The following is a 14960-nucleotide window of genomic DNA, read 5'->3' as shown; positions in this document are numbered from 1 at the left end:
TAAATGCTGACAAGGTCAAATTTAGTGTATATAAGCTAATATGATCATTTAAACATTGGGTGTTAAAACTAATTAATCAAATAGGCTTAGTCTATTAATCTATACATTTGTATTTTGACCCATATACGCTTGCTGTAAATATATATATTTAGTCATTGAAAAAAGGTCATACGAACGAATCAAATTCTTGATACTGTAATATAAGAGGTCTACAATTATGTTTAAAAGGTGACATTTATTTGAACATTTGAACACACAGCATGCTTCTCTATTCATGCTATTGATCAAATGAAATTCTTCAAGTTGGACTACACTGTTCAAGTCCAAAAGTACATTCATTGTATGTCTATAGGTTAGACATATTTAACATTTTAACTCCAAACATGTTTTTGGGTATTGAACAAATGAGATTCTTTACATATCATGTACACTGCAATGTACATGTACAAGTATACATATTAATGTCTAAAACGACGAAAATTTAACCTTAGAACGTCTGGATAGGCTTGTAAGTATGGACACTTATAAGTCTCAAGGCTTTGAGGTACTTTTACAATTGATAATATGCACGTCATTACCAAAAAAAAGAAACAAACAAATTAAGTTTGGGTAGTACCATTTTATTGTTAGGTATAAAATCATGAAAATGGTAACCAGAAAAGATGCCAAGGATATAGATCACATCTCAAGTGCAAACCTTCAAGAAAATTCTTTCATATCATATATATATCTTATGATTGTAAAAGGGAAATCAAAGTAATTGGCTAAAAATATTGGTTCAATTCTGACTTCATATTGTGCAGAATATAATCTTTATCAAAAACTTTAAATCGCTTATTATAAACTATACAACTTTCTCAGTATCATATAAAGATTTGATATTTTTGTCAATTTGATTTTTAGCCACGTCAATTGTCTTGATGCAACATTTGTCTGAACAATATATATAGATAAATGAATAATAATCAAGAAAACAACAGATGCTCTAACTTATAATCAATTTTTTGTGCGGTTGTAAAATAAGCAGATTATTTAATTATCTATTATCATGATTACTAAAGTTCAAACAATCAGTTTAATATAATATAGTGATTTGATAAACCCTCAATAGTAGTTTTCATCATTTATAAATTATCCTTAACAATATAACACTTTATAAATAAAACATTCAGCTTATTTTTACCGAGTTATCTCCCTATATAGTGATCTGTACAACCTTAATATTATCCTATATTCACCTCGTCTTGCTCCTTTTGAGGTCTATGTGCCATATTCCCAGAGTTTTGTCCTTGATTTGTATCTTTTTAACAGATTTATCATGTCTTCATGTACATGTATATTGTTTGTTTGCCACTTATCACCATGATCATAAAAAATAACATCCCTCTTAAAAATTGCAAGTGTAACTGCAATTCATATATATATACATGTATATTCCTTTTATAGCTGACTATGCAGTATGGGTTTTACTCATTGTTGAAGTCCATACAGTGACCTATAGTTGTTAATTTCTCTGTCATTTGGTCTCTTGTTGAGAATTATATCATTGGCAATCATACCACATCTTTTTATTTTCATATGGCAAATGAATGTAGACATTTGCCATTCCAAAGTCAGATTAAGAAATGTAAGGTTTTTTAGGTATTTCTTAGTTTTTTGTCGATCAATGCTTTTGAATGAGAACATAGAGCAATATCCCTTTTAAAAATGGCTGGATCTGCCCATAGTTATGATAGTACATAGTACACAATGTACAAGTCTGTGTACATATACTTATGCATGTACTTTCGTCTTGTTAATATAAATGTGGTACTTGTACAGATTTCACAATATCTGATCACAATTATTCTTTACTCAGGACTCAGAAATCAACCAATCAAATACAATTGTACTGGATTTGGTGTTTTGAGCACAAATTTTGTACTGAATTGAGTTGTATGACTGACAGCAAATACATGTATTACCTAAATGTTGCTGTGTAAGAAACCCTGTTGTAATGAAGCCCACTTAGGATTCTTCTAGGTACTCAAGATACAGGAGTCAGTTTCACAAAAAAACTTTCTAATATGACTTTCTTCAAACGCTTTGAGAAGACTCCCATGGTAAAATATGACTTATAATAATATTGCTTGGACTGTTCCAATCCTGCTCCCACATCATGTTATTTTATGAATGAGATACCCGACATCATTGAAGGATGACATATGAATAGAAGCATTTTATGGAAAAATGCTCGATTGTGATACGTAAACAAACGATGCAAAAATGTCATAACCCAATTTTCTTTTACAAATAAGTAAAATTATCATTTAAATTCAATCAAACAACTGAATACATTATTATAACATGTATAAATAGTTTTTTAAGCATGTCTTGTCATTGATGATCATTGATTCAGTTTGCTCCGCTCTTTTTTCACCAATGTAGATCACGTAGAAGTAGACTTATTTACGGGAACGGCAAATATTTGTCTTCACCCAGAGCGCTTAGATTCAAAAGTATTGCCGTATTTGTCCTATTAGACTCTAAATAATTCATTGAGGCTTGAATTAATACTGATTTTACCACAGGTTTGTCCTTTATGCTGATATTTTACACCTCACTATGGCTTTTGGTAAAATCAGTATAAGTTCAAGCCCCCATGAATTATTTCTTAATTATACTGAATTGATCATGACTTATGACCAATCTTAGTCATAAAATTTTTGGTGAAATCAACTGATACAGAACTGTTGATGCATGTACTGTTTTTTTGTAAACTCTGGTTCAGTTAATTACTAGTTGGATTAACATTGCTTACACTTTTGACTATATTAATAATTATAATACAGCCAAATTTTATAACAAAGGAAAAAGTATCCTAAGCAAGAATGTGTCCAAAGTACACAGATGCCCCACTTTGCACTATCATTTTCCATGGACCGTGAAATTGGGTAAAAAATCTAATTAGGCATTAAAATTAGAAAGAACATACTATGGCATAGGGAAGATGTGTATACTAAGTTTTAAGTTGATTGGACTTCAACTTCATCAAAAACTACATTGACCAAAAACTTTAACCTGAAACTGGCACTTCCAATTTAAATGTTCAGTGGACCGTGAAATTGGGGTCAAAAGTCTAATTTGGCTTTAAAATTAGACAGATCATATCATAAGGAACATGTGTACTAAGTTTCAAATTGATTGGACTGCAGCTTTATCAAAATCCTTGACCAAAAACTTTAACCAGAAGCGGGACAGATGAACGAACAAACAGATGAACGAATGGACGAACAAACGGACACACAGACCAGAAAACATAATGCCACTCTACTATCGTAGGTGGGGCATAAAAAAGAAGTAAAACAAGAATGTGTCCTTAGTACATGGGGCATCAGCACTATCACTTGCTATGTTCAGTGAACTGTGAAAATGGGGTAAAATCTAATTTGGCATTAAAATTAAAAAGAAGATATCATAAGGAACATGTGTACTAAGTTTCAAGTTGATTGGACTTCAAATTCATCAAAAAGCTACCTCGACCAAAAACTTTAACCTGAAGCGGGACATATGGATGAACGACGACAGACCAGAAAACGTAATGCCCATAAATGGGGCATAAAAATAATATAGAATATCTAAAAATGAATAATTTCAATATAGTTCAACCAATCGCACCTGTCCTTAACTTTAGCCTAAAATTTATCATTTCATATATACAATCAGAAATGCATAAATGTGAAACACTGTTCCTAGTCATAATATTATCAGAGACATGATATTATCCACTAGTATTTTCTATGACTATTTCCTTGAGAAATCAATGGAATTAATTAATACATGTAACGTAAGGGCAGGCATGGGGTAATCATAATCAGTAATCGTAATCAGCTGTAATCGATTACATTTTGCAGTGTAATCATATGTAATCAGCAATCATGCCATTTCTGATTACAAGTAATCGTAATGTAATCGATTACATGACAAAAAACAGGTGTAATCATGATTACTTTTAGATTACTTTAAGATTACATTCATATGATTACTTGCTGATTACAAATCTTGTATATATATGAAAATAGTTTTTGATACACAAGATGAAAATAAGAAAATGTAAAGCTTGAATGAAAAATCATGAAACTAGTAATCACCATGATGGGACCATGTTTAATGTGATCATCTATATAACAAATCTGTATAACCAAGTGTTTTATTTTGTTAACAGTTTACAAAAGGAAATTTACTCTCCAATATTTCTTTGTGAGATTGAGCTCTTATGATACAAGAATATGCCTTGATTGAAAACTTCTGATATTAACTCCAATTTCATATCAGTTTACCCAATATATTTACATAACTGCATTGAAATTCAAATGCAGAAAACATTTAGTTCCTATTTGACTTTGATGGTCTGCATAAATATATAAGCCAACTTAATTCAAAATGGAAGTTAAAACCAGGTCTCATTTATTGACAAAATTGAATAAATTTTATTTTCCATATATTCGTGTATAATATGTGCTTTCTTATTTTTATTCTTTATTAACTTTGAACCTTAAGGCTCACCAGTATAAACAAGTAAATGTACAGTGTATACATATGGCATAATATTACAAACAATATGCAAAGTAAACAATAGGGGACGTCAGAAGTTTCATCAATACAATATATCTTTTAATACAATAAACTGTTTCTTAATATAAAGAGAAATGTATAATCTTTCCTAAGTTACAAAACTGTTTTGTGTTTTCACCTGACAATAATTATAATTATTACTAATTAGATCAAGTATTTTCAAAAATTTCCAAACAAATAATGACAATCAACCACTTTTAACTTTATTGATATTGTTATTAAGACAATAAAATTTTAATACCCAAGCCCACCTATTGTTTGTTTGAAAAAATGGAAGTAGTGATTAACACCTGTAAAAACATTGATTGATGTGTCAATTATGTCCCAACAGACAATTAAACTATACTTAATGAATTTTTCCTTATTTTCATTTTTTTTTTGTTAATTAGGCAGTTGGTTACAATTTGTAGTTAAAAATAAAGCTATATCTTTTACATATAGAAAGGACAGTTGTCTATAGCTATTTTATCAAATTACACATGTTACACTGTACTTGTCTATAAATTCTTTTAAAAGATGAATAAATTAAGACTTTTAAAAAAAATCACCAAAATAAGCTTTATTGTGAGGATAAAAAGTTATAAAAAAAACTTTGATATAGCAATATACAATGTAATCATAAGTAATCTAAAGTAATCATGATTACAATAAAGAAAAGTAATCTAATGTAATCGATTACATATAAAATAGGGTGTAATTGTAATGTAATCGATTACATTTTATTAGCAAAGTAATTGTAATTTAATCGATTACATTTTAAAGTAATCGACCCCATCCCTGCGTAAGGGTACCCAAATTGCACCGAGTACCCAAATTGCACCTATTTAGAAAAAATAGCAACGGAAATCTTACAAGATTTCCTAGAGACTAAACAATTTGTATTTTTATGATTTGATACTATGCACGTCTTTCAACATAGGTAAACATATTTAGATATACACAAAACGTTCACAGTATTTATCAACAAATGGACTGTTTACTGAAAAAGCAAAATGTACGAAAACGTCACCATGCGACGTCATCAAAACGTCATCTTTTTAAAATTAGCAAATACAATATATTATAAGTATCCATTTCGTAAAATATGAAGAGTAAGCATGGACTAATATCCAATTGTTCAAAATATTTGAAGAAATTAAACAAAAGCTCGGTTATTAGACTTTTGACGATGTGAATTTAAGCATGGATGCAATTTGGGTACTCCTCATTACAGAATCATGGATAGTTTGGAGGTTGATTCAAACCCATTTTTTTTATGACTCAATATGGATTCAAAATTAAATTGGTGTATCTATACAATAAAGAAGGATAGGGCTACAAAATAAACACAGTATGGAGATTTTTTTCTTGATCATAAAAAAACGTAGGTGAAAAAACTGTCAAAATAGGTGCAATTTGGGTACCGTCACGTTATGTATAAAATCAAATAATTGATATCAGAACAAGCATAAATTTGCCAATGTTATTATTATTTGTACAAAACACAACACTGTCATGATCATATATAACGTTTCCAGATCATGTAAACAAAGATGAAAAGACTTAGATACAATTCAGTGTTAAACTGTTCAATACGTGTCAATTTTTAAATCCCGATTGACCCGAATAATTTTCAAAACATGATATTTATTCTTAGACGTGCTGGTAGCCATGTTTGTATACAATCCATGTGCGTGTATTGCCACAGAAATGTGTATGTACTGATATGAAATTTTAAATTTTATCTAAATCTTAAATAATGAAATGATAATGGCATAAGCCAATGATATTATTATACTCACTTCTGTCATGATTTCTACGCGTGATTACTAAATTTCTTTTCTGTCTAGTGTCCTGTATATATGAATGAAGGTCAATTGTACAGAAAATTCTCGATTTGTTGTAGGCCTACGTCAAAAAAAAACCAGCCAATCAAAATGCTGAACTAACACACACCCCCACTTATCATTTGTAAACAAAAGACCACGTTTTCACTATAGTAATAATAAAGTGCACTGATAGGAGATCATAGATTTTAAAACTATTTTTTTTTCAAACAAGGATAACGACAGAATATGCCGGAGTTATGTATATTTTATATTATCATGCGGTTTATTTTTCTCTAAACTGTCTTTCCGAGATCTTCCAAGTACAGTGCAAAATGTTCACTGACACTGTTAGGTCAAGAAGAGTAAGAAAGTGCATAGCTAGGATAGGTCTTCACCATCCCAATTTACACTATTTACTACACACATGATCATCCGCTTGGTATCATATATGATCTATGATATGTCTATTAGGGAGCAACCAAGAGGAGGGTTACATATGTTTTTTTTTTATTCAGAGTCTTAATTAACACAAAGCGCAATTAACATTGGGGTTTTTAAAGCTATTATATTTTTTTCTTCAAATTTTACGCTTTTTGGTATGGTGAACATCTGCCGGAATCAGAATATTTTTTTTTGCAATAGCCTGAACAGATTTTTTTCTTCATTAAATGGGGGATTAGAATATATTTTAGGAAAAACCATATACCCCCCCCCCCCTTTTAAGTTAAATATGGTCGTTACTTTAAGCATATTGAAATTTAGTTTTTTTCTTTCTTTCAGAAGCAGAGTTAGGACAGTTAGGGTAGGGGCCCCGCGACAAAGTGTTTTTTTCCTGTCATAAGTTGTTAAGTCTGATCAAGTCACAGTGGATCAAGTCTATTACGTCTATGTTGTACTGTTTGTATATGATAATGCTGTGTTGTCTATTAAGTCCACGGCACATAAAGTGTTTTCTAGTATAATATATTGTATATATACTGTCTATTAAGTTTATTGAAAGAATATTCCTATCATTGGATAATTTGTACTGTTCTACTATAAAATTGATTTCTCTTTTCACGATTTGTACTGTCTATTAAGTCTATTAAACGTGTGTCCCTATCTTTGGTTAATTTGTACTGTTCTATACTATAAAATTGATTTCTCTTTTCATGTACGTGTTGTACTGTCTATTAAGTCTAATTTTTATTCAACACTACATTCCTTTAAACAAAGATTTTCGCTTTGAACACCTTTCAATATTTGCAATTGAAACATAGAGAAATTTAACGGGAACAACGTAAAAGTGCTTTCTGTTGATATTAACATTGACGGCAATGGGACGGATATTCATTTCATTTCTATTGGTAATAATTTTACTGTTAACATATAATTTTATTTTTTAACTATTAAGTCTATTAAACGTGTGTTCCTATCATTGGTTAAATTGTACTGTTCTACTTTAAAATTGATTTCTCTTTCCACATGTTGTAATGTCTTTTAAGTCTTTTAAAATTGTTTTATGTGTACGTAATCACAAACTAGTCAAAACATTTACTAAATTTTATCATCGGTATAAAGACATCATTCGTAAATATAGCTCAACATGCAGACTTCTAATACGTTCAGGTATTTCACATCCAATTTTTTATGGTAATATTCTGTATAAAGCACAAAGGTGTCAGTATTCACCTCAGAAACTTACAAAACCTTTGAATAGACTTATTAAGAAGGGATATAATTACGATACTGTTGTCAAGTCATTAAAGATTGCATATTTTGGCGTTAATATTGAGTCACTGATAAGGTCTTTGCATCGGAACTAAACACATTTATTCTAAAAACAGTTGTTGGCATGACACGGGTTATGTTCTTCTCATATATGTTATGATGGTATGATACTAAACCCCTAACGGGAAGGATTGTGCCTGATGTTCATATGATGAAATCGTAATCTTTCAGTCAGTTTAGTTGAAGTCTGGAGCTGGCATGTCAGTTAACTGCTAGTAGTCTGTTGTTATTTATGTATTATTGTCATTTTGTTTATTTTCTTTGGTTACATCTTCTGACATCAGACTCGGATTTCTCTTGAACTGAATTTTAATGTGCGTATTGTTATGCGTTTACTTTACTACATTGGTTAGAGGTATAGGGGGAGGGTTGAGATCTCACAAACATGTTTAACCCCGCCGCATTTTTGCGCCTGTCCCAAGTCAGGAGCCTCTGGCCTTTGTTAGTCTTGTATTATTTTAATTTTAGTTTCTTGTGTACAATTTGGAAATTAGTATGGCGTTCATTATCACTGGACTAGTATATATTTGTTTAGGGGCCAGCTGAAGGACGCCTCCGGGTGCTGGAATTTCTCGCTACATTGAAGACCTGTTGGTGACCCTCTGCTGTTGTTTTTTATTTGGGCGGGTTGTTGTCTCTTTGACACATTCCCCATTTCCATTCTCAATTTTATGTTGTATGTACACTACAGACACGCACACATACTACTGCATCCACACAGCACGAGTAACAAACCCTGCAGTAAATATAAAAAAGAAGACGTGGTACGATTGCCAATGAAACAACTCTCACTGCAGGCACGGGGACACATTCTATCTATTAATTAATTACATTGTATATTTATTGATTAAAGAATAGAGAATAATGGAGTGTTAAGAAATCAACAATTAAAAAAAAAATAAGAATAAAAAAGGATAGAAAAAATAGCATAAAAAATTGTAGAATAAGAAAATGAAGAACCACATCCAGATCAAGGAAACATTTGGTTGCTTATATAGGGAATAACTGCAGCATGACCGAAGCTGACCTTCTCTTAGGCAGTCAGTAGGCCCCACTTATGAAAATTTCTGGATCCTCCACAAGATATATCACAAAGGAATAAAAAGACATCATCACAGAAGCTACATAAAAAGGCTTTCCTTTACTTTATGTGTCCCTACTCTTACGGATAAGGGTTCATTATAGTTATGGATAGATGTTGTAGGTTATAGGGTTAAGCTTAAGGGTCATGGCTGGTGTCGGGGTTAGGTCTGGTTAAGGATAATGTTAAGGGTAAAATTTAGATAATATAGCACTATTTGGGAATCGGGACCTTTAATGGAAAAGAAGCTCAGATATTGAATGGCAAAGTTGGTCCGAATCAAACAGTGATTACCGGGAAGTGTTTGTATAACTGTTTTTTGTTAGCTTATAAATCAGTTAAATATATGATAATTTGTATATTATTACTAATAATTGTATTTCTTTTGATTACTTGAATGGGATTTGTGTAACACTAAACTAAAAACTCGTTGAATCCGGGTAGATTTCCTGTTAATTAAAACGATTAAAACTTCCTGATTATTTTAAAAGTTGTTGAAAACGTCATCAATGGGAACCCTTTCTTTAAAAAAAAATCTCGCATTTAAGTAGGGAGTTCCTGCATTTAGACCAATCATATGATAGTTTGTAGATTACCACAATGTTATCTTTTATAGAATTTTTTTTTTTTCATTCGTAAGATAACAATGTGAAAACCAATGATATGTTACAAAACTGAAATTATTCGATATGTAGAAGAAGGTTTGGATTGGGGACCCTCATTTTTGGCATAAAATTAATTAAAATTTTTTTTTTTACTGTTTTGGCGTGAATTTTAATTGTATTTCATAAAAACATTTCGTGTCGGTTTAGATGTACTGTAGAATTTGTAATACAAGTATCAGATATACTACTGGAATATTTGGAAAAAATCCAATGAATTTCTTCAATTATTTGGACCATTTATTCACTAGGTTAGTGGTTCAAGATCCGATATTGTAATACTATTGAAATCTACAACACTATTAATATCTATGATATAGAACAACTATACATGTATCATGTCACCGAAAATCCTTATAAATAATGTTAATGTTGAATCGTACAATAATACAATACAAGCTACCTTCAAATTTACAAAGTCATTGTAAGGACAAAATATGGTACAATGAAAGTCTTGAAAATAGCCGCATTTTGAATTTCAAAGATAGATCAAAACAAAATCTTGTTAAGTACACCAAGTCATTCAAATATGTTAAATATTGTGCCTCCAGCATCAAATCAAGTGTGGTTTGTGCAATACTGGAAAATACTTTAGAATGCATGGCGGCCATCTTGATATAAGCCGCCATAGGGTGGGTCCATAGCTAATATTTCTCAGTACACAAAAATGTACCATCATGCAAAATTTGGTGCTTTTCTCATTATTTGAGAAAGTGACCTATCACAGAATCCCCTGTGCCCAAGTAACTCAAAGCAGACTTTATATCAACTGCATCCAGGGAGTTACAATCAAGTGACTGAGCACATGTATAATCCCCTGCGCCCAAGTAACTTATAGCAGAGATTATCAACTGCATTTAGAGTCACTTAATCTCAAGTGACCTAGCACAGAATCTCCTGCATGTAACTCACAGCTACTGCATCACTTGGACCCTATATTCATTTTTGTCTATAAATTAATAAGGAGGTTACAATACCGTTAGAAACACTTTTCATTCTAAAACTGATATTGAATATATGTCGGGCATTAGGTTAAAATTTTATATAATATATTTCGTTAAAAATTTTGCCGGTTAAAATGCTTTATTTTGATTTTTGTCACCTGGTGCAGTGGCATGTACAAATATGTAACCTACACACACTGCATGAGCTCGTCAATATTTTTGTTTACGAGAACAAAACAGTTGCTATTTCTAGATCTAATATTAACAATTCTAATGTCAAAATAAACTGTATTTAGAGCAAAAGAATGAACGTGAAAGTATGCATTATTTTGGTTCATGCGGATTCCATTTCAATAGAATTCTATTTATAACCATTTAAAACAAGTATTTTGAGCTTACATGCTTTAATTGTAACGAAACATAGTGGCGAATCCAGTCATTTAAAAAAGAGGGGGTTCCCAACCCAGGACAAATGGGGGGGGGGGGGGTTCCAACTATATGTTCCCATTCAAATGCATTGATCGGCCAAAAAAGGGGGGTTCCAACCCCCGGAACCCCCACCCCCTGGATCCGCCAATTAAACACGTTTGGGAAGACATGCATTATAAGTGCGAAGACATACATAGGAATAGTAATTTAATATCAATTATATGGTCATTTTTATAAATTTTCTGTTTACAAAACTCTGAATTTTTCGAAAAACTAAGGATTTTCTTACCCCAGGAGTAGATCACCTTAGTCGTATTTGGCACAACTTTTTGGAATTTTGGATCCTCAATGCTCTGCAACTTTGTATTTGTTTGGCTTTTTAACTATTTTGATCTGAGCGTCACTGATGAGTCTTATGTAGACGAAACGCGCGTCTGGCGTATAAAATTATAATCTTGGTACTTTTGATAACTAATTAGAGAATACATGAATAAAAAAATGCCACAAAACACACAGATAAGCAAAAAACAATTTTATTCCCAGGTATAAGGAACCAAAAGAGGACAAAAATAATTATTCTACATTTGTCGTGAAGAGTAGCAAATAAACAATATATAATACATAACAATGTATACAAAACACATAGCTTAGAATGCAACCAACGGACGTCGACATAACATAGTTGATAGAAAACATCAATCAGCAAAAATAATTCAAATTCTAGATGAGATGTTCACATGTAAAATTCTATATGTCCCATCAAAAGTAGCAGATGAGTAATCTAACAAAAAATGATGTACAAAAAAATGTCATTCAAAACACAATTCATCGAATACAATCAAAGGAAATATAATAGTTAACTCGGGTGCATTATTTTCATTTGCCATTTTGAAAAAAAAAATTTAAAACAATAGTTTACATCACAAGGAAAAATACCAGAAATGTATTTCATTGGTAAAATTCATTCTATTCATGAGTCTCAAACATCTGTTACATTTAAGGAATGACTGTAATATATTTTCTGTCTATGAAGAAATAACATAAAAAATTTGGTGCACACTGAATAACGCGCGTAGCGGGTTATTAAACAGTGTGCACCTATTTTTTTTATGTTATTTCGAATAGACAGAAAAAATATTACAGTCATTTCTTATAATTTAATTCTAAATTCCATTTTAAACCGTAGAAAACCATGAAAAAACGTTGATCACGTCACGGTCACATGACTAAATTATGTCTATGGGCTCATAAGTTAATGTACTAGTATTATAAACATATGCTTACGATATTAAAAGATGACTTATGAACATTAAAAGTCAACACAAACAGAAGGAAAGTAATGAAACAACATAGAGACTCACGTAATCTAAAATATTAGATATGATGAAAACGAGATGACATGATGTTCTATAAAAGGAAAGCATATTTTCACCCTCATAAAAAACTGTCTGCTAAAACCTTGTAAAGCACATTGAATTCCCAACAAAAGAATTATTAACATTTAGTATGAAAGGAAATTGTCTCTTTCAAAACTAAAAGCAAACACTCTGCATATTTGAATGTTTCCGCTTTGAATGAGCTAACCTTTTCAAATCTCCTCTTTTTATCACAACCACCCGCCGTTTTCATACTTTTCCAAAATAAATGATAATGGACTGATATGCTATTATGGGACAAAATGATTCAACCCTTTGCACGTACAGGAGGTCAACGAGAATGAACATTTGGCTCAGTTTTAATGCAGTACTTTCATTTCTGTAATTAATGTGTCTGATCCCTATTCGTGATCAAATGTGTCTTGCACATGGCACCACAGGCTTTTTCTTTATGATGCATAAAGTACGTTATACAGGCATACAAGTTTTAAACTTAGTGATTCGATGACGGTTTTAACAAGCCTTGTGTTTATTTAGGATTGTATAAGCATTCAAATATGATCTTTATTACATCTTTGGTAGCAACAGTATACATTATATTTCAAAAACCTGCTGTTGTATTTTAAATTTAACTAGTACTAAATTATTTAATCTCGAATACAATAAAGCAATGGTTAATATATACTATAGTAGATCAAAATCTACAAATTCTGATCGATGGCCAACAATATAATTTTGAATGGTGTATTTTATTCAACAATAGCAAACTCATTATCATAAATAAACTATGAATTCCGCTAAAAGATGATTGCGTCGTGTCTTCTAATATACATTAGACAATGATTGCATTTATCTTATAATAGAGAGGAACAATGCTGTAAACGTAATTGTTTATATCATAATAACAATTAGATGAACAACTATTCCAGTGGCAATAGACGAATCAGATTTGAAATGAAAAGCATGCAACCAAAATTACACAAAAACTGAAGACCGAGTAAATTCCAAGGAAAATGGATCGAATTGAACTTAAGTCCATATGTTCAAAAATTCATCAAAGATACAATGTTTATAATTTGCTACGCTTTTTTTGCTACATAATATACACCGGCATGGCTTGAATGAAATGTTTTCAGGCAAAATTAAACAAAGTTGTAATAGCATTGATAGAAATTCCTGTGTAATGGTCATATATTCGTTATTTTGTTCCCTCCCCCAAGCAAAAAGCCCTTAAGTTAACCGTATATGGCACAACTTTTCTGCATGTTCGGTTTTTTTTATTATTATTTTATTCGACATTGTATCTGGTTTGAGAAATGCGCTACTGATTTGTCAGGTGTACCAAATTATAAACCTGAAATATTTGATCAGTTTGAACTAGTTTTTATCTTCATGAACAGTCTTACTGTGTACGAGAACCTTATTTTTTCAGTATATGATACATGAATATCAAATGTTGAGCTATGTCCCATCAATCTAGACTAATATCTCATTAACCGGAAATATAGTTACTTTTTTATATACTCCAAGTGTCACAGTGGGAAAATGGACAAAAATTGATTTTGAGACTTTTTGGACATTTTGTTAAAGATTTTGTAAAACTAATGTTTTTGTTATATTTGCAATATTTCACTAGGTATTTTGATATTTTTATTGTGCAAGATTTAAGTCAAGTTTAGAAGATAAAGCTAATCTAATTTCATGTTTTAATTTGTTTTTTTAATTAGCGACATTTTACTTCAAAATTATCTATTATTCGTATTTGTCAATCCAAGACTTTAATTCCATAAATAAGTCTGTATGTTCTATTGTTAATTAGTATTATCTATGTGTTAATTTTTCTGTAATCCCTTAATTGAAATTTCTCACTCATTTAGAGAAATATTTGTCAAGCCTATACAAGTAGTTTTGGTTTGTTGTATAAACTATGATGTTATTTTGATGTGGCAGATTGGATTTAGTATTACACTGAGCAGTTCCAACTCTGTACAATTGTATTCCATGCTGAACTTATTTTAAAATTATACATCGCGCTAACCAGAGTCGTCTTTTGTTACAAGAGCTAGTCCCAGAGTTAAGAGTCCGTGCAGACTTGTCGTACCGTTTATTGTGTGTGTGTGGTTCCAGGCCAACACATTTCCCAGTCACAGATACACCCAGTTTCTATTTGTGACACAAGTGTCAATAAATCCGTTTCGTCCCGAGTGCATCGCCAGCCAAGTAGTCAGCACTTCGGTGTTGACATGGATATCAATTATATGGTCATTTTTATAAAT

General features: G+C 31.2%; 1 protein-coding gene across 5 annotated transcripts in view; it reads right to left on the bottom strand.

Moving 5' to 3' along the window:
• Nucleotides 1–14960, bottom strand: part of LOC139500670 (solute carrier family 2, facilitated glucose transporter member 1-like) — a 40156-nt gene that overhangs the window by 22230 nt on the left and 2966 nt on the right. Inside the window, exon 1 of one of the 5 annotated variants that reach the window (XM_071289458.1) lies at nt 6396–6823. The exons of 3 other annotated variants lie outside the window; for them this stretch is intronic. In XM_071289458.1, coding sequence (XP_071145559.1) covers nt 6396–6404 — 9 coding nt within the window. In that variant the 5' untranslated portion in view covers nt 6405–6823. Of the gene's footprint in view, nt 1–1238; nt 1494–6395; nt 6824–14960 lie in introns of those variants that run through there. One more of the 5 variants, XM_071289454.1, reaches the window with a different exon arrangement.

This window comes from Mytilus edulis, chromosome 13 (assembly GCF_963676685.1).
Source record: "Mytilus edulis chromosome 13, xbMytEdul2.2, whole genome shotgun sequence".
Taxonomy (NCBI): Eukaryota; Metazoa; Mollusca; class Bivalvia; order Mytilida; family Mytilidae; genus Mytilus; species Mytilus edulis.
This window is presented reverse-complemented; position numbering and strand designations above follow the sequence as displayed.